The sequence below is a fragment of the Syngnathus scovelli genome, chromosome 8 (assembly GCF_024217435.2).
Source record: "Syngnathus scovelli strain Florida chromosome 8, RoL_Ssco_1.2, whole genome shotgun sequence".
Taxonomy (NCBI): Eukaryota; Metazoa; Chordata; class Actinopteri; order Syngnathiformes; family Syngnathidae; genus Syngnathus; species Syngnathus scovelli.
The window spans coordinates 18,947,038-18,972,953 of record NC_090854.1 but is presented as its reverse complement, the minus strand read 5'-3'; the positions used below and the strand labels follow the sequence as shown (position 1 = coordinate 18,972,953).

General features: G+C 54.3%; 4 protein-coding genes across 25 annotated transcripts in view; all 4 read right to left on the bottom strand.

Annotated features, from left to right (window-relative positions):
- Positions 1–54: 54 nt before the first annotated feature.
- Positions 55–4,563, bottom strand: gtdc1 (glycosyltransferase-like domain containing 1). 7 transcript variants are annotated; one of them, XM_049728351.2, is made up of 9 exons: positions 4,425–4,563; positions 3,183–3,382; positions 2,851–3,018; positions 2,606–2,782; positions 1,807–1,923; positions 1,306–1,415; positions 1,089–1,233; positions 924–994; positions 55–853 (listed from the first exon to the last, which is right to left on the bottom strand). In XM_049728351.2, exons 1-9 carry the CDS (start codon positions 4,434–4,436, stop codon positions 663–665), a joined length of 1,191 nt encoding a protein of 396 aa, XP_049584308.1. In that variant the 5' UTR covers positions 4,437–4,563; the 3' UTR covers positions 55–662. The 7 variants fall into 7 exon arrangements, with proteins under 7 accessions (XP_049584308.1, XP_049584310.1, XP_049584311.1 ...); XM_049728353.1 differs by lacking the exon at positions 4,425–4,563 and adding an exon at positions 3,920–4,418; XM_049728354.1 differs by lacking the exon at positions 4,425–4,563 and adding an exon at positions 4,255–4,418.
- Positions 4,564–4,707: 144 nt separating this feature from the next.
- Positions 4,708–10,968, bottom strand: LOC125973813 (zinc finger E-box-binding homeobox 2). Of its 4 annotated transcripts, none has more exons than XM_049728319.2 (7): positions 9,674–10,965; positions 8,503–8,571; positions 8,146–8,339; positions 7,610–7,712; positions 6,056–7,446; positions 5,687–5,829; positions 4,708–5,571 (listed from the first exon to the last, which is right to left on the bottom strand). In XM_049728319.2, exons 1-7 carry the CDS (start codon positions 9,729–9,731, stop codon positions 5,145–5,147), a joined length of 2,385 nt encoding a protein of 794 aa, XP_049584276.1. In that variant the 5' UTR covers positions 9,732–10,965; the 3' UTR covers positions 4,708–5,144. The 4 variants fall into 4 exon arrangements, with proteins under 4 accessions (XP_049584276.1, XP_049584277.1, XP_049584278.1 ...); XM_049728320.2 differs by having other exon boundaries at positions 8,146–8,291; positions 9,674–10,964; XM_049728321.2 differs by having other exon boundaries at positions 5,207–5,571; positions 5,673–5,829; positions 9,674–10,958.
- Positions 10,969–13,518: 2,550 nt separating this feature from the next.
- LOC125973810 (myosin light chain kinase, smooth muscle) lies at positions 13,519–21,479 on the bottom strand. Its single transcript, XM_049728312.2, has 18 exons — positions 20,886–21,479; positions 20,509–20,625; positions 20,013–20,078; positions 19,338–19,385; positions 19,116–19,243; positions 18,837–18,993; positions 17,019–17,209; positions 16,836–16,944; positions 16,717–16,749; positions 16,484–16,574; positions 16,208–16,411; positions 15,830–16,047; positions 15,629–15,752; positions 15,401–15,553; positions 15,118–15,332; positions 14,788–14,916; positions 14,610–14,722; positions 13,519–14,446 (listed from the first exon to the last, which is right to left on the bottom strand). Exons 1-18 carry the CDS (start codon positions 21,325–21,327, stop codon positions 14,309–14,311), a joined length of 2,676 nt encoding a protein of 891 aa, XP_049584269.1. The 5' UTR covers positions 21,328–21,479; the 3' UTR covers positions 13,519–14,308.
- Positions 21,480–23,849: 2,370 nt separating this feature from the next.
- The window catches only part of ttn.2 (titin, tandem duplicate 2), a 163,952-nt gene continuing 161,885 nt past the window's right edge, over positions 23,850–25,916 (bottom strand). For all 13 annotated transcript variants that reach the window (XM_049728281.1, XM_049728286.1, XM_049728282.1 and 10 more), the window contains 2 exons: positions 25,350–25,652; positions 23,850–24,998 (listed from right to left, as the gene is read on the bottom strand). In XM_049728281.1, the coding sequence (XP_049584238.1) occupies positions 24,694–24,998; positions 25,350–25,652 (608 nt within the window). In that variant the 3' untranslated portion in view covers positions 23,850–24,693. The remainder of the gene's footprint in view (positions 24,999–25,349; positions 25,653–25,916) is intronic.

Genomic DNA, 25,916 nt, shown 5'->3' with positions numbered 1-25,916 from the left:
TCACGGACCATTCAAAAACAGCAGCATAGATGAATAAATAAAATAAAACAAAGATTAAGATAAAGATGTTTATTCGCAAGACAAAGGCAAGCAAACGCGAAACGATTAACCTCCGGTATTCTAAATAAGGTTCACATGGCGGCGCGATGAACTTTGACCTGAGCATGAATGACGTCGACGCGGTGGCCGCTGCGTGTGTCTTGTCGTGCTGTCGGGATTACAGTACTTGCGATGAGGTCGTAATTCTGCTTTAATCTGCTTTGAGGCGCCAAGTGGAATTTTTTGATGAGAGCGACAAATCCTTCAAAAGCAAAACTTTGCTGTCATCACCTTACAAGTGACCACCCTCCTGTAATGCAACACAAACGCGCTAAAGACAAAAGGGCTTTCTTTTCCAAGAGCTACATTAAAAGTACTTTATTTAAAAAAAAAAAAAAAAAAGACTCGGTGTTTCCCTCGGGGGTTTTGTTTGTTTTCTATCCACCGACCAGCTGATCATGTCTGTTGATCATCGGGAGAAAAAAAAAACAAAAAGAAAAGCAGGCGCGCTCATGTGCTCAGGAGACTTTGGAAAGAGTCCTTGAGGACGTCCCACGAGAACCGGCTCGTGTCCACCTGGGAACGCAAACGTCACACGCAAAGCTAAACTAAAATAATCTAATCTATCCATATTGATGATCTAAATCAGGAACGTGACATGCTGTCGATGAACAAGGAGCGGACCAAAGTTGACCTCTGACCTTCTCATCTTTGTGTGCTACCTTGAGCGCGTGAGCGCGTACGTGTCTCGGCCGGGCGCAGAAGTGGCGCAACCTCTTGAGGAGCTGCCGGGGAGTGGCGTACAGGTACTCGGCTAAGGGGCGAAGGTCATTGGTGGTCACGGGCTGGCGGGTTGGAGCGACCGCACGCGTGCGCACTTGTACCTGGGAAGACCTCAGGGTAGACTAAAGCCTTGGGACACAGAGGGTAACAGCCGCAGTGCACCGCCTCCAACCTTAACACACACACACACACACACACACACGCACACAGACACGATGATTGTGACCATGCAAACGTACACAGCAAAAAAGTGCGTAGCGTCTCACACGGCCACTCCGAAGAACTCGTGCTGCGCGGTAGACACGACCACGTCGGCCTGGCATAGAATGCTCAGGTAATGCTCCCGAGACTCCTGGAAGCCCCAGTGTACGACGTGCGAGTCCAGCAGAGGCCGGCAGCGCGCAAACACCTCTGGAAACAGCGTGGAAACAGCTCGTTAGCTGGCGCTAGCCGCTCGTTTGCTGGCCGCTTGGCCGTGCGTACCTGGCGCATCGGCGAACGTTTCCCCGAGTACAGAGAGCAGGAAGTCGAGTCCTTCTTCTTTCAACTTCAACATGGTGCTGAAGAACAGCTCAGGATCCTTGTCATGCTCCCTAAGCGCACGCGACACATCAACACCTCCAATGCTCCTGTCGGTTTTGTGAGAGGCCTCAAGAAGGCATCGCAAATGCGGTCGGCGGCGGCAACGATGCCAGTATCCAGGCCACCGGCAGATTAGCAGCAAAGATGAGAAGAAGATGAAGTCTGGCAGCCGCTAATCCTAATTGGAGCGCAATAAAAGCGGCGGTGGCGGCAGCTGTAATCCAGCTGTGTTTTGCTCAGTTGAGAGGCGATTAGCGCGTCACTGACATGAGAGCATGGCAAAAACACGGGACAAAAGAGACCGTTGCCGCACGTTAAGCTCATTTGGGCAAAGGCCGCGCCGTTCGCCTTTGCGCTCGGGTCGCCCGCCCGCAAAAACGTCTGTTGCCGCCGGTGCCTCACCAGCGGTGAGGCCAAACGATGTGCAGCGGCGTCCCAGGGGAGTCGGGGCGGCGATCCGCAGCGGCGCCGGCCGTCGGCGTGATGACGTCGGCGGCAGCATGCGCCGGGACTTTGCATCTGCAAACAAGAAACGCACACGCTGTTCCCAAAGCGGAACACAAACTCAAGTGGTCTTCCTTTCTGATCAACGGCTAGACCTTGAAAGGCCTTGCTGGAGCCATCCAAAGCATTTGCAAAAAGAAGCGACGGCGGCCGGTGCCCAAGCATCCGCACCGCCCACCGGCCGGCTTTTTTGAGCACGGGCCGTCGGCCGTGATTCGTTGGACAAACGTACCACTCCGACGTGGCGGGCCCGACCAGGGAAATCCGTCTCGCTCGGCCGCAAATAAATGAGGATAAGGCTGCGTGCGTCTGTGGGTAGCTTGCCATTCAGGCACACACGCGCCGCACTCGCGCGCACGCACACGCGCGCACACACACACACACACACACACACGGGCACACACACACCTTGCCCTGAGCGACAAGCTACGAGTACACACGCATCTGAGGATGAGGTGCGGGATTAAGGCGGATGAAGGTGCTCAGCAGATGTTTTTCTGATTAAACTTGATCTTCTTTGATTAAAGAGCAAAAAAGCCAGGAGAACACACGCGGCGGCGGGCGGCAGGATAAGACAAGTCACATGTCGATGATGTCACTGCAGACAAATTAAAAAAACGGCGGCGGGTCGGAACGCGGCTTGCGGAAAGATCTCGGAAAGGCTCGGGCATGCGCCCCCCGCGGCGACGTCACCGACCTGCCGACGTCGGCCAAGTGCAGCGGAAAATGAACAACCCGACACTTGGGCCGGATGGCGTGCACCAGGTCTTTGGGGGGCCGCCGGTCCGGGATCTTGTTCAGGAAGGACGTGACGGCGGACAGGAAGGAGTCCATATTGAAGGCCGAGTTGAAGACCACCACGTCGGCCACCAGGCTGCCAGCAAATCGCCACCGCACGGGTCACGCCAAACGCACTGGCAGCGGCGACGGCCGGCCACTTACCATGACAGAATCTGGTTGTAGCCGTACTGGAAGTCACGATCCCGCTCCTCGCGCACCGGGTACACCAACTGGTTCTCGTGAAAGTACAGAACCTTTTTCAGCTGGGCCAGATCCGGTCGAAGGGCCACCAGCTCGCATAGGTTGAGAACCGAACTGCAGAACAGAACCCTGGCGGAGAGTCAAACAAGTCTCGAAATCAAAGTCTCAAAGGCCCCACTCAGGTCAACTTGGGTTTCTTTGATCAAATTGATGACGCAATAGTTAGATGACCGTGTTGAAGGGTTGGGGTGAGTGCGTGTGCATGTGTGTGTGTGCGTGTGTGGGGGACCCACCTGTACGCCGGGTTGGGCGTGACGTTTTGGCTGAAGTAGAGCGCCGAGGTTCGGGCCCTCCAGTGCCACTTCTTAGCGGGCATGGTGAAGGCCACGCAGGAGTCCAGCTGGGCGCTCAGCAGGTCTAGCAGCTGCTTGTGGGAACCTCCATAGAAGGGCTCCAGGAGCAGGACCCGGGCAGGGGGGGGCAACGACGGGACCTGACCGCACAGACGGGAAGGGTAACAAAGCGGGCGGGTGGCGTGAGTGACAAGCCCGAGTGACGCGCGAGAGCCGACTTCATTAGGGACACAATGCCAAGTCATTTGCGGCGGGGGCCGCCGCTCCATCAGCCGTATCTGCAGACACAAATGAGCCAGCCTATCAGCCGCGTCCGCCATTATGGTACACGGCGGGCCCCCGGCCGTCATTACGGCGTCCATTGTGCGGCGGCTGCCTTCGGGGGGCGCCGCCGGCCAAAACGATAACATCGACGTCACGTCACCTCCGCGCAGATTGTTGGGCTGCTGCCGAGCGAGCGAGCGAGCGAGCCAGCGCTCACAAGGCCAAGGTCGCTCACAACTATGCCGTCACATCCAATTGAGGGCTCCCGAGTAGGCTTGCTCCCAATAGAGGATGGATGATGCTTGGCGTAGCTGATACGTGCTCAACTCGGGCCCTTGGCTCGAGTTCACCATCATGCACAAGCAATGTGTTTGACATCATAACTCAAAAAAAAAAAAAAAAATCAAACATACAGCGCTTTGGTCCAAATTGTCTGTTCTGTGAGGGCTTGAAGCGCCTCATTGGGAAGGAGGCTTTGCCATCGGTTCCTGACAATCTACCCATCAAGCAATCCAGGCGACCGAGTCCGCTGTCTGTGCTCGTTCACTTGGACTCTTTCTTTACGGGTTCGCAACGTTAGCTCCTCGGTCAGGCGCGTTCGCATGCGGCCAGATGCGTGGCCCGGCCGGCCGGATGCGTAGCCCGGCAGGCCGGCCCACGGGTCGGCCGACGCCGTTAGCTCGCTCGGTGAGCTGTTCGCTGAGCTAAACGGCGACTAAAGTCAAACTTGAAGCCCGAACAAACCCACCCGTGGCCAGCTGGAAGCTAGCTCGCGCGCTGCGGCTAGCCGAGGAGCTAACGGCTAATATTGGAGACGGGGAGCCAAAGTGAAACTCTGACGAATGCCCGGCGGCCCCTGATGAAAGTCTGCTGGTCGGGCTAAATGCGACGAAGACAACAACACTCAGGCACACGCACCTGTGACTCCATTCGCCTGGCGTCGCCTGGCGTGGCGTGGCGTGATCTCGCCGTCCCTTGTCCATGACGTACGTCTTGGCAACGCCCCCATACGTGAACTGCCTTTTGGCGTTCTAGCTCGGTAATTGTTGCCTTAATATTCTTAGTATTTCTTACAAACCTTCAATTCAACTTTTATTACCTGTTTTTTACAGCCACACATAAAAAGTCAGTAAGTGTACACACTGAAAACAACGTCCTTTAAATGGAGCATCTGACCGATCGTATCAATCCATTTGTGAAGAAAAAACGAAATAAATAGCAAAACTGTCCAAAGTGAGAGGTTTTGGTCCGACACCAGCAATTGTCATCTCTCCCGGAGGATGACGTCAGTTGAGCACATTTAAAGCATGCGCAACTGATGTACATGATTAACTCAAGTACGTTTTCTAGGGGCATTATTTCAATATTTGAGTCAGCAATCGACTCGTTCATGAGAAGATGACACGTTTCATTTTGTTAGCTTTTTATTTCATTGATCTGAATGGAAGGATGGCGGCGGCACACCGACCTAGCGGTCAGCGCAGCCACCTCGGATGAGAACGGATTTATGGATGGATGGATGGATGGATGGATGGATGGATGGATGGATGGATGGATGGATGGATGGATGGATGGATGGATGGATGGATGGATGGATGGATGGATGGAAGAGCTTTTCTTTGACTAAAGTTGGATTGGTCAAAGTCGGAAGTGTGCCCCAAAATGACAATGTGAAGTTAAGCAATGACACCAAAAAATAATTTGATGTGGCTTCTGAAAAAGTTGCTTTTTATTTAACACATACAGATGTGGATCAGATCCGCAGGCAGGCAGAATGCAGAAAGCGAACCCGGTGGCGAAAGCGCTCAGGACAGGAGCGGGGCCCGCATCCGAGAGTCCCGCGGCGAGGTGGCCTCCCGGCGGACCCGCCTCTCCTCGGCCTCCCTCCGGCAGTACGAGTAGCGGTGGTTCATGTGCTGCGAGTACGAGCCCGAGTGCGAGAAGCGCTTGCCGCATTTGTCGCACTGGTAGGGCTTCTCGCCCGAGTGCAGGCGCGAGTGCTCGATCAGGTGGTGCTTGTGCTTGAAGGCCTTGGGGCAGACGTGGCACTGGTGGGGACGCCTGCCTGCGTGCGTGCGTGCGTGCGTGCGTGGGGGGGAAGGAAACAAATGAAAAGGCAGCCCAAGAAACAAAGAGCGAGCCACAAAGAGCATCATTCAACTGTACCTGTGTGCTCATACTTGTGTCTTAGGAGGGAGCTGCTCTTCTGGAATGTTTTGCGGCACACGTCACAGGCGTACGTCCCGCCACTGGCAGCCTGCTGGCCTCCCGTCAGCTGCTCCGCACTTGACAGGAAGTCCAAAGACCCGTCTGACAGCTCCCTCTAACGCAAACATACACGTGCAATGATAATCTCGCACCTCTTGACTGGGAGACACCTTCTGGACACACACACACACCCCCCGTCCCCCATGATCCCAAGTCTGGACAGGGCTTACAAACCTGGCTGCCCTCATGCAACTCCCCCCCCCAGACCTGCCCATCCTCCAGCAGACAGAATGTGAACAAATGAACTGCTCATCAAATTTCAAGGCACCCCAGCAACGTACCTGAAGAGCTGTTTTGCTGCTGGCGTGCAATATGTCGGCAAAGGCGCCGGCCCTGCTTGCCATTTGGGGCGCAAAGCTCACCGAGTCCAGGAGCAGTGGATAGCGGGCGGGTGACACAAACGTCGGCAAAGTGTGGCGCCGACTCACCGCGGAGGCTTCCGTCCCAAACATGGGGCTTTTTTCCACAAGGTGGCGCTTTTTGCCACCGTCCGGCGACTCTTTCTCCATGCCGAGCCGGTTTCCTGCTCCCGAAGTCTGGCCTCCTCCGTGGCCACTGAGTTCCAGTTGCTCGGATCCCATTTTCCTGTCACCGCTGAATTCACGCGCCAGGTATTTGGGTACAGAGAGATCCAGCGGAGTATCGGCGTAAAGCTCCTCCCCGACCGGAGCGTTTGGCGTGCCGGAGCTACACCGCACGCATTTGGAGTCGAGTGCTGCCGGACGACCGTTGCAGTCCAAAGGGCCCCCCGGTGATCTTGCCCCTGGACTCTTTGTCGTAAAGGCGTCGCCGTTTGACAACGTCGGCGAATGTCTCGAGATCTGCCGCAGTCGTGAGCCACCGTCCTCGGGGGGACCGGGACTCCGCCGAGTCAGCCAGTCCCGAACAAACTTTTGCGGAAGGCCCACAGCCAAGGAGATCTTGACCAGCTCCTCTGAGTCGGGGTCCGTATTCACGGTCCAGTTAGTCTGTGTGACCGACAGGCGATCCCTGAAAGGGGGGACTGCGCGGGGCCCCTCGGTGGTGGGCGCGAGCCATTGCGAGCACTCGGAACCAGGACCGAGTCCGGCGGCTGGCTGCGAAAGGGCTCGGACGCCTTTGTTCATCTGGCACAGGTAGCGCTCGTGTTGGTGGAGCGCAATGGGTCCCGGCAAAGTCTCCTCGCAGAACTGGCACGAGAGCTCTACAGACAAGTTGCTCTGTTTGTTTGGGACCGTCCGAGCCTTTGGCGCGGCGTGGGTGAAACTTTGAGCTGGACTGCTCTCCTCCTCCTCCTCCTCCGTGTGGGCCCCGAGCTCCTTCACTGGGTAAGCTGGCGCTTTGGAAACCCCCTCTGGGTTCCTGTCCATCTTTTGTCTGCGCATCTTGTGGACACGGTTGAAACCCGGTAGAAGGAAGTCCACACTCAACGTTCCCAGGCGGCCGTACCCGTTTGCGGAGACCCCGTTTGCACGGAAGCCATGACAAGAGCCCGTCATCGGCCCGTACTCCGGGCCGGTTTCCAATGTGCCATTTCGCAGCCGGCGGGGGCGGGACAGCGGGGCGGGGCTGTCGGGCGAGGACGCCGGCCTTTGCGTGGGCCCCGCGCACTTCCTGCCGCTGATGTGCGAACTGTACGAGCCCGAGTGGGAGAAGCGCTTTTGGCAGTGGGGGCACTGGTAGGGTTTTTCACCTGGCAGCCGGCCCAGAACAAGGAAAGGGGGAAAGAAGAAAAGATGTCAGAGGAGGACATAGAAGCTGCCATTATCTTTTCAAAGTGCCTCTGCAGTTGTGGACCTCCCTCCCTCCCTCCCATCCTAATCCATTGTTACCCGTGGCGCCCGCCCGCCACCTACCGCTGTGGATGCGCAGGTGCTCCTTCAGGTGATGTTTGTACTTGAAGGCTTTTCCGCACTCGGCACACTCGAACTTGCGCTCGCCACCGCCGTCGTTCGGCAGCTGCAATTGAACGGAAAAGTCAATTCAACACATTGCGTCATCTCCGGTGAGGAGGGGAGGGGAGGGCCATCCCTCCGTTTGGGCTTCTTCTGTGCGCCTTTCCCGAGTGGTCTGTTCTCGTCCCCCGTGTAGGCCCTTTGAAAGGCTCCCCCCAAATCGGAATCAAACAAAAGTAGACTTCAAAATGAAGGCCAGTAAAAGAGGAAAAAGCATGGCAGGCAGACACCGCAAAAGAAACAAAAGCGGCTGGATTTGGATTCCTTTTAAGCGCCATCTGGGTGGCTTTTAAGCTTCACGGTGGGGGGGACTTTTGGGTGCTTTTTGCTATGATGCTGAATAAAATGAGAAGAAAAAGTTCTGCTGTGTAACTTTTGGGACAAGCAGTATTGTGCTCGAGTCATCCAACAGCTGATTTTGCAACGCCAGCCCTGACCTGCTCTCCCATTGGGTCGCCGGCATCGGCTCCCGCGGCAGCTCCCGCGGCGGCCTCCGCGTGGCCGCCGTCTCGGGCCTCATTCGGGTCTCGCGGGTCGACGACGGTCGTGCGGCAGCGCCATAGGTACTGGGCCGGCGATAGCCCTGAAAGCCCGCACAAGCCTTCAGGTTGACGGAAAAGAGTGGCGTTGGCTACGAAAAGGGAATGAAAGGGATACGTAGGTCAAAGCATTTGAGGCCAACAGGGCAACTCTTGTCACGAGCTCCCGCGTCGCAATTGCTCACGGAACAGCTTTGGCGGATGTGCGGGCGGGCGGGCGGATGTGCAGATGGAGGCGTTGCCGCGGCGACTCACCCAGCGTCTGCCCATCTTCTTCACTTTGTTGTCCCCGCTCTCGTGACGTCGCCGCGTCGTGGTCCAACACTGGAGGGGGCAGGTGCTTGTTTACGATATATACTGTGTGTAGATATGCAGCCGTGACTCCATGGAAATGCGTGTGTGCGTGCGTGCGTGCGTGCGTGCGTGTATGCAGGTTCCAGGAAGGTTTGCAGAAGTGAAAGCGCTGACGCAGGAAGTGTGCAAATCTTCAAGTCATCATCTTCCTCTCAGGCCAGCGAGCGAGCCGGTTTGCCATCGAGCGCCGGGCCGGATGAAGGGGACGTCGGTCAGGCGGGCACCGCTTTGAAGTGTCGCTCCCGGCTCGCTTTCTAATGGCCGGTTCCGCGTGGTTTCTTTTTTTCAATGTGCTAACTTGTTCGAATTTCTTGGTTTCGTTTTAGACAAAGTTTCAGTGGTGGTGTCTTTTCAATGTACGGCGGATTTGTATTTGCAAGATCCCAATCTATCCATACGCACAGCACAGCCGCATAGTCATGTGCCTTTTGGTTTGGTGCCACTTGGATGGTTTGTCAAGGAGCATCTTGACATCATTGAGACGTGAGCGTCTCATTTGATGATGGCGAGCGAGCGGCGTAGAAAGAAACAAATGACAGTGAATGATCAACTTGGGCTCTGATGATTGACAGCCTCACTCTGCTCTACCTCATATTGTGTGTGTGACGGGGCGGGCGGGGCCGTTATCTCGGTGGTGATCAATGACGCGTGATGCAAGCGCGTGCGTGCGCAGGCATTTCGCTTGACTTCGGGTGCGCTGCTCTCGGGAAAAGCTAGACTTGCGTGAACTTTGACATATCCTCAAGTGGCACATGTCGGACGGACGGACGGACGGACGGACGGACGGACGGACGCCCTCCCTCTTGTCAAAGCGGACGGCAGAAAAAGGCGACTCATCACTCACTCAGTCCCCGCCACCTCGTCTCGCCTCGCCTCGCAACAACGCAGCGAGTGACAGGTTGCAGCCAGGAAAAAGGACGTGCACGCTGCTAAACCCCGCTTCACTGAAACTACGCTAATGGAGCACAAGCGCACGCGCGCGCGGCGCACGCACACGCTTTTTTTCGTTATTATAACTTTTACAACTCTTTTCAAATTTGGGTAACAACTCGTTTGTGTGATGAAAAGTTACCGTTCTTCCTGCGCGGGTTGGCTTGTTTTCTCCTCTGGATGCGCGCGCGCTCCTCCATGTCTGCACGCGCACGCGCAGGCCACCGGCACCCACCGGAGCTTTGGGTCCGTCCTGGTCCTGTCACAAGCGCAGCCAGCCAAGCCTCACCTTCGGCTCGGTACGGTGCAGAACAGAGCGTGCGCGCGCACACCCGACCGCGTCCACGACACCCGAACAATGACTCGGTCCTTCAAGCGCGACCGACAGCGTAGGAGGGGCTACGCACGCAGTGGTCACTTCGGGGCGGTGACGTCACAGCTGTTGCGCCAATTGACGGGTCGGAATGACCTGGGTGACGTCACGATGCAAGTTGCGTGCGGTGGTGGGAAGTCAGCATTATGATTTCCAATTGTTCTTCTTTGGCTTCTTCTTCGTCCGGCTAATTTGACTGGGCATTTTGCTCATTTTCATCACTTCACTGCCTTTATGAAGTTCGCCGCGCAATGTGACGCAAGGACGGAGTGACCGGGCTCAGGCTCGGGCTCGGCTGCAAAGAAAGTTCAAAGCAAAGCCGAGCAAAAGTCACGCAGCTGACAAGTCAAACTTCATCGCATTGACTGGAAACAATTTGGTTGGATTGGGCAAAAAAAACTTTCATCAATTGGACTCCTTTTGTCCAACATCTTGCTCGTTCCACGCCAGCAGCAGTATTTGCTCTTTTGGCATAAACGCAAACAATATAAAATTTGAAACCGATATCAAGAGATGGCCACAAAAACACGATATAGATGGGCTGTCACAATGCTTATTTTTAGGAAACAGGCCCACCAAAGCATTTGAGCAGTTGAGATGTTTTTGGTTTTTTCGCGGGGTTTTTTTTTTTTGCACAGGAAAGCGTGAGCGCTCGCCATCAGCAACTTGAGTGACAGCGTGTCGGTCGCGCGGCGCTTCCTCCCCGCACTCGGTCCGGCTCAGATAAGTTCGTAGAAGTCCGATAGCGGCTCGGCCAGGAAGCGCACGTGAGTCTACTCGGGGGGGTGGGGGGTCCAAATGAGCCACCTACAAAAGAATTTGCTCTTGCAATGAACAAAGTCAGGCAAAAGGCACAAAAGTGAAACTTTTGCAAATGTCCTTCTTGGTCCTCACGAACAAGCCTTTGAAAAAAACTCAAAGTTGAAGAGTAAGAGAGCCACAGATGACATTTTCCAGCAGCATTCAAGTGGCCTACATTCTTTTCCTTCACTTTGGAACCCCGCAAAAGCAGCTAGCTAGCAGCCAGGGGCCTCCAGATCAGTAAGTTCGACAAACCATTGCAAGGTCGTCCCCCCCCCCCCCCCCCCTGGGGTGGGCAGGAGTCTAGCCATCTGTCTTGCGGGGGGACCACGCCGATGGAGCCTAATCCAGATGAGCCGCTAAAGTGAGAGCGGCTCACCACGGGGGGGTTCGCCATGGCAACGGCGGAAAAAAGGGTGGGCGGACGGACAGGCCGACAGCACCTCTCTCTCTCGACGACCCGAACGCGGGCCCCTTGGATGACGGAGCAAGCGTTCCCAGAACTCTGCATTTTTAAATTTCACCCAAATTTGAAATTTCAAAGCTGGATCTGCAGCCACGCAATTTCTCTCGGCTCCAAAAGAGGAAGCAACAAGCGTAGGGCAGCGTTGCCTGCCTGCCAGCCTGCCTGCCTGCCTGCCTGCGGGCCAACGTTTGACGCTCGCCGTTGGGATTCTTGGCCGATCCTTGGCAACCCCAGGTGGCTCCGACGGGCGGCGGATGTCACCAAGATGCCTCAATGGAGGCTTTGTGAAGACCGGCGAGGTCCGGACTCGACGGAAGCTGGCAGACAGGAGACGTCCCGCCGCCGACGGAGGACGATCCTGGCTGTCGCCCACGGGACAGGAGTTGAGCGAGTTGAGCCTCTTCGCTCTGATCAGCCAAACTGATGAACGATTAGAAAGTCATTTGGAGGAATATTTTGGGACTTTGATAAGTCAGAGGAATATTTAGATCATGTCAGATCATATTTTCACGGACTTTATATAAACAAATCATTTACAATAAGTATATATACATAAATACAATGAAATAAAATGATACTACTGGCATTAAAACAAATACAAAGTGCATACAATTAAAACTCACCATTAAGTATCTGCTCCGTAGGTTTGTTTTGGTCGCTGTAGAAAATCTGTAGAAAACTGCAGAAAATCCCGCTTCACATAGATAGGATGGATGTCAGAAAGGGAAGCAGGGTTTTCTGTGCTTTTGTGGCGATATCGGGATATTCTGCCTTGATGATTTGAATCCAGTTTTCTTTTTCTTGGAAGTTGTAGCCTCTTCTTCCGTCTCCTCATTGGGCCTTTTCCTCTTGCCAAACACCTCATTTTCTTACTCATTTTTTTGCCAGCTACGCGGGCTCGACCGGGGGTAACATGCCACGTGACCGGGGCAAGCGTCTTGACCTGAATTAACCGGTGTCAAGAGGCACGGATGCAGCGACGGATGTAATTGGGAGAGATTCCGGAAATGGATTGGATAAGGCAAGATACGAGGAGGCACAAAACCCGCACAATAAAAGTGCTTTCATTCATCAAGCCCATGAATGAAATGTTGCTCCCACACAAGCTATTTGCCATCAATGAAATAACACCCCGCTGCCCATGAACGAAACGTTGCTCCCACACAAGCTATTTGCCATCAATGAAATAACACCCCGCTTTTGTCAGCTTTCTCCGCAATTCTTTTGACCGATTGCCTTCCGTGAAGACGCCTGGTCACTGTCCAGACTTGCTTCATTTTTTTGACTGGGGTTTGGCTCTCTCTAGCGGATACCAGTGCAGTCACTTCTTCCGCAGTCTCATGTCGTTTCCGTGTGTTCCGGCACAGGAGAGGGCGCCAAATATTCACTTAAGGAGCCAGCTGAGTCAGTCGCCGTCCCCTTAGGCCAGTGGTAGGCAATTCCGGTCCTCGAGGGCCGGCCGGTGTCCTGCATGTTTTCTATGTCACCCTGTTGCAACACACCCGATTCAAATGGTCAGATAATTGGCAAGATCTGCAGAAGCTGGATAACAATCCTGATCATTGCCCCACCCCAAAGAGTCATCAGGCATCAAACTCGGCCCACACCGGCATGTGCAACTGAATATAAGCTGGGAAAAGAACCTTGAACGTTGCCTTTCTGAATGGAGACTTTCTGCTCTTGAGCATGGTCGCACAAAAGGCCCAGCGCTGCATTGGACTTTCCTGGAAACAGAGCTTTCTTAACAAGAACTGTGATTGAACTCGAGCAACCTGTGAAAGTCTAATTTCAGCTTCAGTGTCTTAGCATTTTCCTAAATCTGAAGAAATCAAACGAGCTCGCGGTGAGTAAATTGGATAACAGGTGATTGGCAATGGCTTTTGCCGTGAGGCGCAGATAGCGCGCTCCCTAAATTGTGGACCAAAAATCCAACAATAGAAATAAATAAAGGCGAGGCGTACCATCAGGTCTGTTGACACCACCAATCACTGCAACTATTAGCGATGCTGCTGCGGCTGCTGCAATGTGCAGGAGGGCTGGCTCGCCCTCTTACGCAACACAGGTGTCTTCACTTCACACGCAATGAGCACAGGTGTCTTCGCTGAGACCATCAACAGTTTGTGTCATACAAATACAATTCATCAACAGTTTGTGTCATACAAATACAATTCATCAAAATGCAAAAAATAAACAAGATATAACTCAACAAAGTTGTATGGTAAGGCTTTTTTCACTAAAAAATGACCATGCGTAATAAGGCTTTTCTTTTCTTTTTTCTCTTCTTAATAAAAGAAGAGAGGAAAAAGCCCGCCACTGTCTGTGTCCAAAAACAGAGGGACAAACAATGTTTTGGGGTGATTCTTTAATTGGCTGCATGTGAGAAAGTACACCTGTGCTCTCTTGTCGTACGTGTCAAACTCGCTATAGAATTGTACAAACCTTCTTGGAACACAACTGACGGTAGGACAAACGTCAACGTGAAATCAAATCAAAGTGTGCAAACGTTTGAGTGGTGTGTCGAGTGTGCAAAAAGAAAGTGCGGTGGCGGCGGCGGCGAGGTCCACGTTTGGGTCACACGGACCAGCGACAAGGCGGCCACCGTCACCTGCATCCGGGAGACATCCGCACGCACCTCAACCCGCTAAGTGATTGCCAAATCTTATGATCACCGTTTCGAGACCTTGCTCAACTCCAAACGGTGCCAATATTTGGAGAGTTAACCTCTCAATGGTAAAGGCACGCGTACCCGCTTTCAATTTGGCTGACTTACTACAAAGCGGACGTCACGTCCTCACTTTATATTTGGTTTTGCTTTGATTGACACATTAGTGGAAAAAAACAATGATCTGTAGCCCTAATGTCCTCATCCTATTGACATCATGATGACATCATCAGAGCCACACCGTGATGACGTCATCACGAGGATGTGGCGAAGGCACGCGAACACAGCAAAAAGGCAGCTAAAGGAAAAGTCGGCAGCGTCGGGACGGCTCGAAGGCTTTCGCGCACACACACGCACGTGCCGCAGCCTGAGGTTATAAATAATCAAGGTGACTGTACTGACGGAGAGGCTGGAGGAGTGCACCACTTCCGGCCTGAGTGGCTCCTCCCCCAACAGAGTCCGGAGGTTGTGAAGCTCACTCCTCCTCCTCCTCCTCCTCTTCCTCCTCCTCCTCAGCAGCCATGACCTCAACCAGCAGCTCAGCGGTGCAGGTGGCCTCACCGAGATCGTTGACAGCCTTCACCGTGTACTTGGCGTCGTCGTCGCCCGACACCTGCGGCGGACACCCAGTGTGACAAAAAAATCAAACACAGACTCAAAAATGAGACTTGAGCTGCAGTATGCAGTGAGCCCAAATGTTGAAAGGCCGAGTTTGGATTTTGCCACTCTCTGCTTTTCTTCTCCTTTCATTTAGGGGGCGCGCTGAAGTCCATTACCTCGGAAATGACCAGGCTGCAGTTGCCGTCCTCGTCGTAGTCGATCTGGAAATGCCTGGTCTCCTTGATGGGCTGCTCGTCCTTGTACCACACCACCTCCGGGTCGGGGTAACCTGCCGAGCCAGGGCGGCTGGGCGGTTAAACCGGCGGCTGGCGGGCGGGCGGGCTAGGCTCTTACCTTCGATCTTGCAGTCAAAGCGTGCGGCGCTGCCCTCCACCACCTCCACGTCGCGTATGACGGCGCTGAAGGTGGGCTTGCTCTCGGCCTTCTGCTCCGGCTCCAAGCACTCCAGGAAGCGGTTGTCGTCTGAAAGGCACAGCGAGCGATCCGTTGCCGCCGCGTGTATCCGACACGTAGTAGCTCGGCTAGCTTTACGCTCATAAAAGGAAACTAACGATAGCTAAGCAGCGGCAGCCGGCCGGCGCTACCCCGTCGGGTGCCGCCAGAAGCCTTTTTTGCTAGGTCTTTGCATTCAGGCGGCTTTCCAAGTCTCGTCGGCCGGCGTACCTTCGGTGGGTGAACCCCTCTTGGCGTGGAGCCCCGCCATCATGGCCATGGACGACAGTCTGCCGATGGCCTTTATGGCGTGCCCTGTTTTCTGCCACTTGCGCCTCAAGATGTACTTTTTCATCCTCTCCTTGGACAGCTTCTTGGCTTTCATGGTGTTGGTGTCCTGCTTGAGCCAGCTGTGCTCCAGACACTGGGGGCAGCTCAGACGCGCCCTGAAAACACACCACGACACGAGCGTCCGGCCGGGACGGAAACCAGCGCGAGCGACAAGACAACCGACTTCATGTCCTTTTTGAGCAGCCGAGTGATGAAGTCCTTGGCGTCGTCTGAGATCTCGTCGAAGGCCTCGTCTTCAAAGTCCCACGTGGCCGAAGTCACGTTGGCCAGTGTCTCGTTGTCGTTGTCGCCCATGAAGGGCGACAGGCCGCTCAGCCTGCCGGCGACGGACGCAGGGCGCTCAGCCGACGGCCGGCGGGCTGCCGCGTGTTGCCCGCCACGCCATACTCACAGAATGTAGCAGATGACGCCGATGCTCCACATGTCGGTGGGGTAACCGATGGCTTCGTAGTTGATGACTTCGGGCGCCACAAACTCAGGCGTTCCGAACAAAACTTTGAGGGTTCCCGCGTTTTCTGCAAGAGGTGCGTGGGTCGGATTAGGAGGCGACGCCGAGCTCGCCAGTCCCGAAGCCGGGAAGCATCCGAGTCACCTAGACGCCTGGCCAGGCCAAAGTCGATGAGTTTGATCTTGCTGCCGGTCTTGTTGACGCACATGATGTTCTCGGGTTTGAGGTCCAGATGCACGATGCCTTGCTTGTGGATGAAGCCCACCCCGTCCACGATCTGCAGCATGTACTTGATCACCTCGCGCTCCGACAGCTCAAAGTCCTCGTCGATGATGCGCTCAAACAGCTCGCCGCCGGAGATCCTGCCCGGCACAGGAAGTCTCAATCAGCCATTTTGTCAGGTCACAGTCACGAGGAACGGTCTCAGGCCCGGTCCTTTGTCGACGGGCTTTTGACCCGGCCTCGAAAAAGAAAGGCAAACAAATGGTGATTGGACTGGCCAATCACGGGAAGAGCACTGACATCTCCAGCACCACCACGATGTCCGACTTCCCCTCGAAGGCGTCCACGCACTGGACCAGCTTGGGATGATGGAGGCTGTTCATGATGCCGATCTCTTGCCGAACGTTGTCTTTGTCCTTGACCGAGTAGGCCTTGATGAACTTGCCTGCCCAAACCTTCTTGGTGGCCTTCTCCACGAGCTTGAACACCTGGCCAAACTTGCCCCTGCAGACGTCCATCCGTGCATATAGTTTGGGCACGAGCGTTTGGACATTGAGCCAAAGCGCGCACGCTTACGTTCCCAGCCTCTCCTCCACGTCGTACAGCTCCTTCACCTTCACGTCCGTTCGCACCGTCACCTGCCTGTAGTCGGGCTCCTTCTCCGAGTCTGCGGCACGCACGCACGGGAAAGCACGTCAGAGCGGGAACGCCGCAAGAAGCAAAAACATTTTTTCAAAATGTTTTTGGAGCATTTGTCAAATTCTGGCTCATTGGCTCGCCCCGCAACCCCCCACCCCAATCTGGAATACCGTCTTCGTCCTCCTCCGCCTCCTCCTGGTTCTCTGTGGGTGGAAGCAAAGAACACAAGACGTTATTCCATTTGCTGGGGTCACGTCACGTCGCGCCGCGCCGCACGCTTTGTCCTCACCGTCGTCGTCCGCCACGGCGACGTCCTCCGACTCGGCGCTCGGCTCGCTGACGCCGTAGACGTTCTCCGCTCGGATTCGGAATTTATATCGGCGCTCCGGAAGAAGGTTCTGGAGGTGGACGGAAATGACCATGAGACAAAGATAGTAAATCAGACAAGGACATATGTTGGCCACAGTCGCACTTGGACATTGTAGGATGTGCTGTTGCAGGACACGAGCGGCGTCCACTTCTGCTCCACAGAGTTGTATATCTCCAGGTGGTATGTCTGGACGGCACTCCCGCCGTCGTAGGTGGGACCGTACCAGGACAGCGTCAGACTGGAACGTCTCACGTCCGACAGGGCCGGAACCTTTGCGGGCGGGTCCGGCTTGTCTGGAGGACGGAGGACATCTTTCACACATCTGCCGCTACTGCTTTGCCAGCTAAATGTGTGAACAAGTTAGCGTTGTTGCGCTTGGACGAATGAGTCGGATGTCATTGGGAATGGGAGATGTCTTTTCTTGGACACATGCGAGAGAGAGAGAGAGAGAGAGAGAGAGAGAAGAGAGAGAGAGAGAGAGAGAGAGAGAGAGAGAGAGAGAGAGAGAGAGAGGCTGGCATGCCCAGGCCAAGGCTGAGCTGACAGGACACGTGAGCGAACGAGCGAGCGAGTGAGCGGGCAGGCGAGCGGTCGTTCCCCCGCTGCCATAAAAGGCATCCGCAGTGCCTTCACGTTTCCCCCAAACAAAGATGGGTCAATCCATGCCGACCCACCCTTGCACCTTGGCGTAGTAAGCCGAGACGCGGCGCTCGCGCAAAGGCTCGGAAGGCATCGACGCTCAACGTGCTAACAGGGACATGGTCCAAGACGTAGACATGGCTTAGGACAAAGGTTTGCTCACAATTACAAGGATGTGGGAATAAAGCACTTTGCACTTTTGCTGATTCTAATGTTCAAGCTAATATCACGCCACAATATCCCTTTATCTCTTAAATGAAAGAGGTTAGGTTAGCGGTAGGTCAAAATGTGTGTGGTGATAAATGAGAAATCCAAATAAGCCATTTTGTCGTTTACGTTGGCCTCAAATGCTTTGAACCGGGAAAATCAGAGTGCGATCAATCACATGATAAGGCGAGAACGCATGCTAATGTTCATGCTAAAAACAAGAGGCTAATCGCCAGAGATGGGAGCAAGTCACACATGTGCAAGTCTCAAGTAAGTCTCAAGTCTTAACCTTCAAGTCTCAAGTAAGTCCCAAGTCATTTTTTTCTCGGGCAAGTCAAGTCAAGTCAAGTCCTTAAATAGGTCAAGTCAAGTCCAAGTCAAGTCCTTAAATAGGTCAAGTCAAGTCCAAGTCAAGTTACCTTCTTATTGCAATTTTACCTGCAGAAGCTGATCTTAGTAGTGAAAAGACAAGATATCAGTAACTTTAAGTAACCATCATTGTCCAATGTGCATTAAAGCTATATACTATATACACACCTATTTAGATAAACGAAAAGCACTTAGTAGGCAGAATGGCTCTTCAAATGAAGGGCAAAGTTTGAAGTTGTCGTCTGGCTGTCCGAAATGTTTTTGTTGCATATCTCGCACTGTGCTGTCAGTCTTAAAAGTAATTGCGATAGCCTAAGGTGATGACTCGACGTATCGCTCCCGTTGACATGTTTGCGCTTGTCTGATATAAAGGGGCGTGATTCTCCAATAAACACATTCGGTAGGTAGACAGGGCACGACTGATTGATTGACAGGGTAGTGATCCAATCATGACAACGCCATTCTCAGCCTGCGCTCCTACTGTGTTATCGATATTATTTTTTTAAATGTATTATTCATTTTATATTCAAACTGAAAACATAAACTAAATAACACTGAAGTCATTCAAGTCATCGTGTCTCAAGTCAAGTCCAAGTCGAGTCTCAAGTTTTTTCATTTTTTGTCAAGTCAAGTCACAAGTCATCAAAACAGCGACTCGAGTCCAAGTCACAGTGACTCGAGTCCCCATCTCTGCTAATCGCTCACCCACGATGGTCAGATTGAGCGCGGCCTGCCGGAGGCCATATTGGTTCCTCAGCTCCACCGTGTAGCATCCGCAGTGCTCCTGCTGTCCACTGGCGATGGTCAGCAGGCTGCTGCCGTCCGTACTGAAGATGGACGTCCCCGCCGCGCCTTCCTGGATCTGGACAAACATCACGCATGTTCAAAGCCGTGTCACCTCAGCAGTGTGACGACGCACGCATGCACGCGCCCACGCACGCACGCACGCGCCCCGCCCGCCCGCCGGCCGGCCCGCTCGCTCACCGGCTTCCTGAACTTGAGCCAAGTGCAGCTGATGGGCGGGGCTCCGGAAAACTTGCAGAGGATCTCCACCTTCTCCCCTGCCAGGATCTTCATGTCCTCCGGGAACTGGACGATGTGAGGAGGCAGCGCTGCACGCAAGCACGAAAGCAAGCAAGCAAGCACACATCAGTAGGCTCGCCTGCTGTGTGTGTGTGTGTGTGTGCGCGCGCGCGTACTCGTCACCTTGTTTAGGAGGTGTCTTGGCTGTAGGCTTCTTTATTCGAGCTTCACCTGAGAAGACAAACACACGCGCGCACTGTTGATCACGTGGCATCCCGAGGCGCGCACCCTCTCGCACGCCTTCGCTTAGCGCGCTCCACCGAGCAACTCGTACGTATCTTGAATCCTTTTTGACGAGAGCGAGTAGACGACATGAAGAGACACGCGTGCGTGCGAGAGTAAGATGTGTGCGTGTGCGTTTGCATGTTTGTGAGTGTGTGGGAGAGGTGGACGCACTCTTCATATTTGTGCGCGCGAGGTCGAGAAATGTGTGTGCGCCAGCCAGCAGCGTTCGCTGTCTGCATGTCCTTATTGGGACAAAAAGCGCCCGCGGCCAGGCCACTGGCTTCTTCTTTTTCCACCGTGCATCTATCTATCTATCTATCTGTCTATCTATCTGTCTATCTATCTATCTATCTATCTATCTATCTATCTATCTATCTATCTATCTATCTATCTATCTATCTATCTATCTATCTATCTATCTATCTATCTATCTATCTATCTATCTATCTATCTATCTATCTATCTATCTATCTATCTATCTATCTTTCTTTCTTTCTTTCTTTCTCTCTCTCGCTTCTCGCCATCCTCCACTCTTCTTTTTCTTCTTCCGACGGCTCAATTGGCTCAACTTACTCTCGGAGGTGGCCGCCGTCTTCTTCTTGTTGGACTCCTTGTCAGCCGCAGACTTTTCCGGAGGATCTGCCGCCACGGAAGCATTTAAACACTTCAATGTGAAAAATCAAAGATGTCATTTGCGAGCGCGCCTCCACTTACGACCGAAGAGCTTGTCATTGTGAGCTCGCACATTTCCGACAATGAGTCGTTGCTGTGTGGGAATCCCGTAACAAATTTGTGCGGCGGCGGCTTTAGCGCGCGATAAGTTTTCTCTGCGCTATCATATCAAATTGAAATCTGGGAAATGGGACGCCCCCTGGTGGCCGCCGTGGTGCCGGCGGCGGCGGCGCACTCCCCAGAAGGAGGCTCGCTGAATTCCATCATGAAGCCAAAGCGCTCTTACGGGCTTTACTTTCTATTTGACACGATTTGTTGTGTGTCGGTACAACTCGATGCGTCCTCTCGTAAGTGGAGGCGCGGGCGCCACGTGACGGCTGAAGGCCGGCTTTCTTACCGTCCACCAGAACCAAACAAGAACATTCGGCCCGGCCCGCCGAGTTCTCCACCTTGCATTTGTACTCGCCTTCGTCCTCGGGCAGGGCCTTGTCGATGCTCAGCGAGCACACGCCGCCTGTCGCACGCACGCACGACACAGGCAGAAAAGAAAACATTCTCACGCAATGTACGTTCAGCCTTTCTGATGAAAAAGCGAGATGCTTTTGGGGCTCTCCTGAAAAGTGATAATTTGTCGACCCGACCTGATGCCAGTGTACGTCACTCGAATGAAAATGAATCAATACACTGGTCACGCGAGTGGCACCCCTGAACCTTGCTACCTTTTGTGCGTGTATGTATGCGCGTGCGCGCCTGCGTGCGTGCGTGTGTGCTGACCTTGGTTTGTGATCACGATGAACTTGGAGGCTTTGATAAGTTTTCCGTCAAGCGTCCAGCTTGCGTCGACGTCATCGCAGGCCGGGTCCAGTCGGCACTGCAGATGCAGGCGCTGGCCGTCCAGAACCGTCACGTCGCCCAGCTTCTCGGTGAAGCGCGGCGTCTTGGCGCCGCCGCCACCGCCGCCATCCTTCAGGCAGTTGTTGACCACTTCGCCGCCATCTCCGTTCTTGTCCACGCCGCCTGTCTTCTTGTCGTCGACGGCAGCGAGCGCGTTCTTCTTGGCGGGCGCCTGGGGCGGGCCGGCGGCCTTGTTGGCGCCGCCACCCTTCTTGCCCAGCACGGCGCGGAAGTCCACCTGCGCGGCGGCACCGCTGGCCGCCTTGCGCTGCTCGTCCTCCATCTTGGCCTTGACCCCCTTCAAGTTGGCCTTAAAATCCATGGCAGTCAGGCGGCACCCTCCCTCCTTGTCCGTCTCCTCGCCGCTCGGTGGGCGGGCGTGGAGCTGCTCCCCGCAGCCTTGTGGTGCGCCTCCTGAGCTCCTCCTTCTCCTGCTCCCAGCTTGGCCTCCTGCTGCTTGTTCAGGTGTTTCGTCCGCCTCTGGCTTGGCTTGTGGCCAATGGTGGCGAATTGAGCCTTCTTCTGATTTGTTTCTGCTGGCTCCTTTTGCTTTTTTCCTCCCTCCCTCCCTCCCTCCCTCCCTGTTTGGCTCGCTGCCACCGGCTGCGAGCTTGTCCGTCTTCTTCCGCTTCCACTTCTCCGAGTCCCTGGTGTGGTTGGTTTCAGGTGTGGCTCACTTTGCCAGCATGTGTCCCTCCTGGTTCTCCTGCTCCCACCTGCCCCCGCGCGCCTCCTTCTTCTTTTTTTTTTTTTTCTTCTTCTTGTTTCCTCCTGGCTGGCCGCATGGGCTTTGTGCCACTTTTGCTCTCCTAGTCCTTGTTCTTCTCCTTTTTCTTTCTTCTGGTTGGTGTTCAGGTGATCGTGCTGCCCGTCAGGCCTTCTGCCACTGTGGACTGACTGCCGCCTCCTCCTCCTCCTCCTCCTCCTCCTTGGCGGATGGAGAGAACGGGAGAGTAAACAGCTGGGTTAAAGCCCCTGTCCTGGAAGAGTAGCGCTGCCCCCCGCCCCCTGCATCTGGGGCGCCGAGGGGAGGGGGGGGAGAGAATCTTACATCACATCAAGTGAGCGGCGTGGCCAAATAAGGTCATGGAGTCTGAAGACCGGTGAAACCGACTTTCCACGGCCTTTTCCGCGTTCCCACGGAATGCCGCACTGGGCAGGAAGTGGTCTGGTGCTCTTTTCAGGGCCCGCGTCAATCAAAGGTGACAGTGATCTCACGGCACACCTGAAGAGGGGGCTGAAGGGAAGCCTCGGAAGAGACCGACCGCTCGATGGTCAGATTAGCAGGCTTTAGGGGGTCGGCATGATGGATAGGGGAGGCGCAGGCTGGAAAAAGAAGCCAGCACATGAAAACAAGCAAACGGACTTCAGTCAGTATGTGAGTGACAGACTGGACGTACGTCACGCCGATTGGACGTGAGGAAGCCCCCGGGCCAATCGGCTGCCGGAGGCGGCGGCCAATCCCGCGGCAAGTGCGCACACTCATCCGAACGGAACATCCCGTTAAACAGGCACGCGCGCACAAGGACCGGGCTCTGTGTCAGACGACGGAGTGAAAAGGAAACCCAAACTCCTTATATGGTCAAGAGCAGCCAGGACACACTCGCACAAACACACGTCCAGGAAATGACCCCCTCCCCCACCCCGCCCCGCCCCAAATTCAAAGGAATACGGCTTTTCACCAAATCTGTAAAATACTTATAAACACTGAACAAAAAGCTCATAAACAGACCAAGTGTGTGTGTGTGTGTGTGTGTGTGTGTGTGTGTGTGTGTGTGTGTGTGTGTGGTGTGTGTGCGTTGTCTGCGGGTGGGGGGAGGGCAAGTGAGGGTGGGGGCAAGTATTTCCTGTTTCGAGACAATTTTCCAAATCAAATGTGCAGGATGTCGTGCGCATGATTTGCAAGTGCAGCATCTTGCAGCATGGCCACTCAAGTCTTTCTGTCCTCAATTTGTCTGAAAATGTCCTCACTGTGTCTTCTTCACTTCATCTTGAAATGTCCTCACAAGGGCTGCACAAAGACACACATTTCCACTTCATGCCCTTCTTGGGTGGACTTGAGCTTTTTACTGCGTGTGTGTGTGAGCAGCATGTTTTGTCTTTATAAGGCTTCCTGCTCTCGCATGAGTTTCATGCTCCTTGGTCTTGAGCGCACGTGTGCATGCCTGGATGTGCGCCTGGCGCCGTCGTCTGGACGCTTTGGTTACTACATGCTTCACAAACAGAAGGAAGGCATCGGATTGTGGACAGGTGCGCTCGCACACACACAGCACGCCACACGCACGCACACGCACACGCACACGCACACGCACACACGCGCGCACACACACACACACACACACACACACACACACACACACACACACACACACACGCACGCACGCACGCACGCACGCACGCGCGCACGCACACGCACGCACGCACGCACACGCACGCACGCACACACACACACACACACACACACACACACACACACACACACACACACACACACACACACACACACGCACACACACACACACACAGCATACGTCTTGACCTGGATGGTCAGAGCGGTCGCAATGCAAAAAATCCCATCGCATCCAATCTTGGAGCACATACACCCCGGACGGATTTGAATAAAATCAGACAAGTCTGAAAATTCAAAACGTCACCAATGACATAGAGCTACGAGCAGAACCGTTTGGACATCGGTGCTGCAAAAGCTTTCAAAAAGCCAGCGGAGAGCCTGAAATGTCCTGCAAAGATGCCGTTGTGGGATGTTTTCCATAATCGTTCACTGGCCATGAAAATGAAGCCTCCTCACGTGACAGGTGTTGAAAAAACACACGCACACACTCCAGCTGTGCTGCTGTGCTGACAATCACGCTTTATTCAATCAATCAATCAAGTTCCCGGAGGCTGCGGAAAAACAAACACACACTAAAGTGAAGAGGAGGAAGTTCTCCCTCGAGGGGGGGGGGCCGCCGCCGCCACACGTGATGGCGTTTTGTGGGTCGGTCAATGGGCAGGCAGGCAGGCCGGCCGGCCCGTTCTCTCCACGCTAACACGCTGCAGGCCTCCGTTGAAAAGAACAAAAGAAAAGAAACAAGCAAATACGTGCTCAGGGAGTGCAGGCCGCTCGCACTGTGAGCATGTCATCGAAAACGGCGGTACGACATCATCCGTCGCGACGCGAGAGCCGTCGGCGCTGCTTGCGCGAGGGTTGACGCAAAGAGCGCTCGGGACCTCGCTCACGCGGGCTGTTTTTTTTGGTCTTTTTTTTTTCCAGTCTAGGGTCGAGTAAACGTCGACAGGGAGACACTCTACCTGCCGAGGCAATCTTAGACATCGACGCGAGTTGCGTCGAGGCGCGGTTTGGAGTTTGTGCCTTTCTTTAGCAGGGTATTCGCTCCGCTCCTGGAACTTTCTCCTGTTAAAGGCAATTTTGGTTTCCTCGTTTCACTTGAACATATGAACTGTCATCAATAACGATGATGCATAGCACACATTCCTCGTAACCGTCACATCCGGCGGCTATATACATTATGTACACGTCACTGCAAATGGCGTTGGAAAACACATGGAGTGGTACTTTGTCCACTTTGTCACGGTCGGTACAAAAAGAGTTCCTATTTACAAGTGGCGTCCAATCCTGAAGGGGAAAGGGAAGTGGCTGGGTGGGGACGCTTCATCGTCTTCATCTTTTTTACACGGATCGAATGCTGATGCAAACGGTGGCCGTGTCGCATCCCAGCTCGTTGGACAGTTTGAGGGTGTAGGTTCCGGCGTCTTCTTCCCGCACGCCGGCGATGATGAGGGTGGTCAGGTCCTCGCCCGTCTCCACGTGGAAGCGGCCCCCCAGCGACGAGCGGATCTTCTGCCCGCCGCGGGACCACTCCACGTGGCTGGCGTCGCCCGAGAAGGCGCAGGCCACCGTCAGGACCTTGCCGGCCTCGATGCTGATGTCCTCGGGCACCGCCTCGATTCTGGGAGCGGCGGCGGCGGCGGAACCTGAAACGGGTTAGGCTGCTGACTCAGTGTACAAAGCTGACATTCATTGTTGCATTTAACACATTCGCTGCCATTGACGTTAACTGGAGGTTAAGCGGCTACAACACGGTGCAGCTTTCACGCGAGCAAACGAGCAAAGAGGCGTTTTCTTTAGAGCCTTTGCTTTTTTTCGCTTCACTTGTACCGACCGCTACGACGGCTTCCCATTCACAATCTCAAGGCACCGCTCGAGTCGATACGGCGCATTTTCAGTTTTAGCGAGAGGGTGGCTCCGGAAGGCCTTCACCGTGCAAATCAACTCTGTGCCATTGCTACGACAACAAAAAAACGGCGAGGGAACGTCAGTCCTACCGAGTGCCCTGAAGGAGGATCCGCTCAGGTGCGAGCTCATTCCCGTGATGCTGCTTGAGCTCGCGGCATAGGACTCAGATGCCATGGAGGACACGCTGGACATGGACATGGTCTCAAACTTCATTTCGGCCGCCATACTGCCAAAGGAGCTGGACTCCATCATGGAGGACATCATGGCTCTCTGGGCGGAAGATGAGGACGAGGAGAAGGAAGACGACGACTCCTCCACTGTGCGAGTTGCTGTCCTCGTGGCCATGGAGGAGCTGGATGAGGATCCCTCCTTGAAACTCGTCATGCTGGATCCTGTAGACGGTCCACAAGGCAACGTTAACACCCACAACATCTTAACATCCAGGATAGCCCAGAATAGGACATGCCCCTCAAATAATAATAATGGATACATTTCAGTAACAAAAATCGGATTTGGATAGAATTGGTTTCACGTCAAGAAAAAGCAAATGACGGTGACAATACGGTATTTGCTGGCCAATTGATTTTCCGCAGACTTGCGTCTGTTATCTGCGATAAAACTCTTTTTGAAAGAGACCGAGGCGTGTCGCTGAACAG

Excerpts from the sequence above, each read along its gene's own strand:
- gtdc1 (XM_049728347.2), bottom strand. The coding sequence starts at position 3,652 with ATGTTATCGTTTTGGCCGGCGGCGCCCCCCGAAGGCAGCCGCCGCACA. Across the intron at positions 3,019-3,182 it reads ACGCCCAACCCGGCGTACAG|GGTTCTGTTCTGCAGTTCGG; the intron begins GTGGGTCCCCCA and ends ACTCTCCGCCAG. Across the intron at positions 1,234-1,305 it reads AACGTTCGCCGATGCGCCAG|AGGTGTTTGCGCGCTGCCGG; the intron begins GTACGCACGGCC and ends CGCTGTTTCCAG.
- LOC125973813 (XM_049728319.2), bottom strand. The coding sequence starts at position 9,731 with ATGGAGGAGCGCGCGCGCATCCAGAGGAGAAAACAAGCCAACCCGCGC. Across the intron at positions 8,572-9,673 it reads CAACCCGCGCAGGAAGAACG|TGTTGGACCACGACGCGGCG; the intron begins GTAACTTTTCAT and ends TGCCCCCTCCAG. Across the intron at positions 7,447-7,609 it reads GCACCTGCGCATCCACAGCG|GTGAAAAACCCTACCAGTGC; the intron begins GTAGGTGGCGGG and ends GCCGGCTGCCAG.
- LOC125973810 (XM_049728312.2), bottom strand. The coding sequence starts at position 21,327 with ATGGATTTTAAGGCCAACTTGAAGGGGGTCAAGGCCAAGATGGAGGAC. Across the intron at positions 20,079-20,508 it reads TTGTTTGGTTCTGGTGGACG|ATCCTCCGGAAAAGTCTGCG; the intron begins GTAAGAAAGCCG and ends CCGTGGCGGCAG. Across the intron at positions 15,333-15,400 it reads CTGCTCAAAAAGGACATGAA|GGCGCGTCTGAGCTGCCCCC; the intron begins GTCGGTTGTCTT and ends GTGTGTTTTCAG.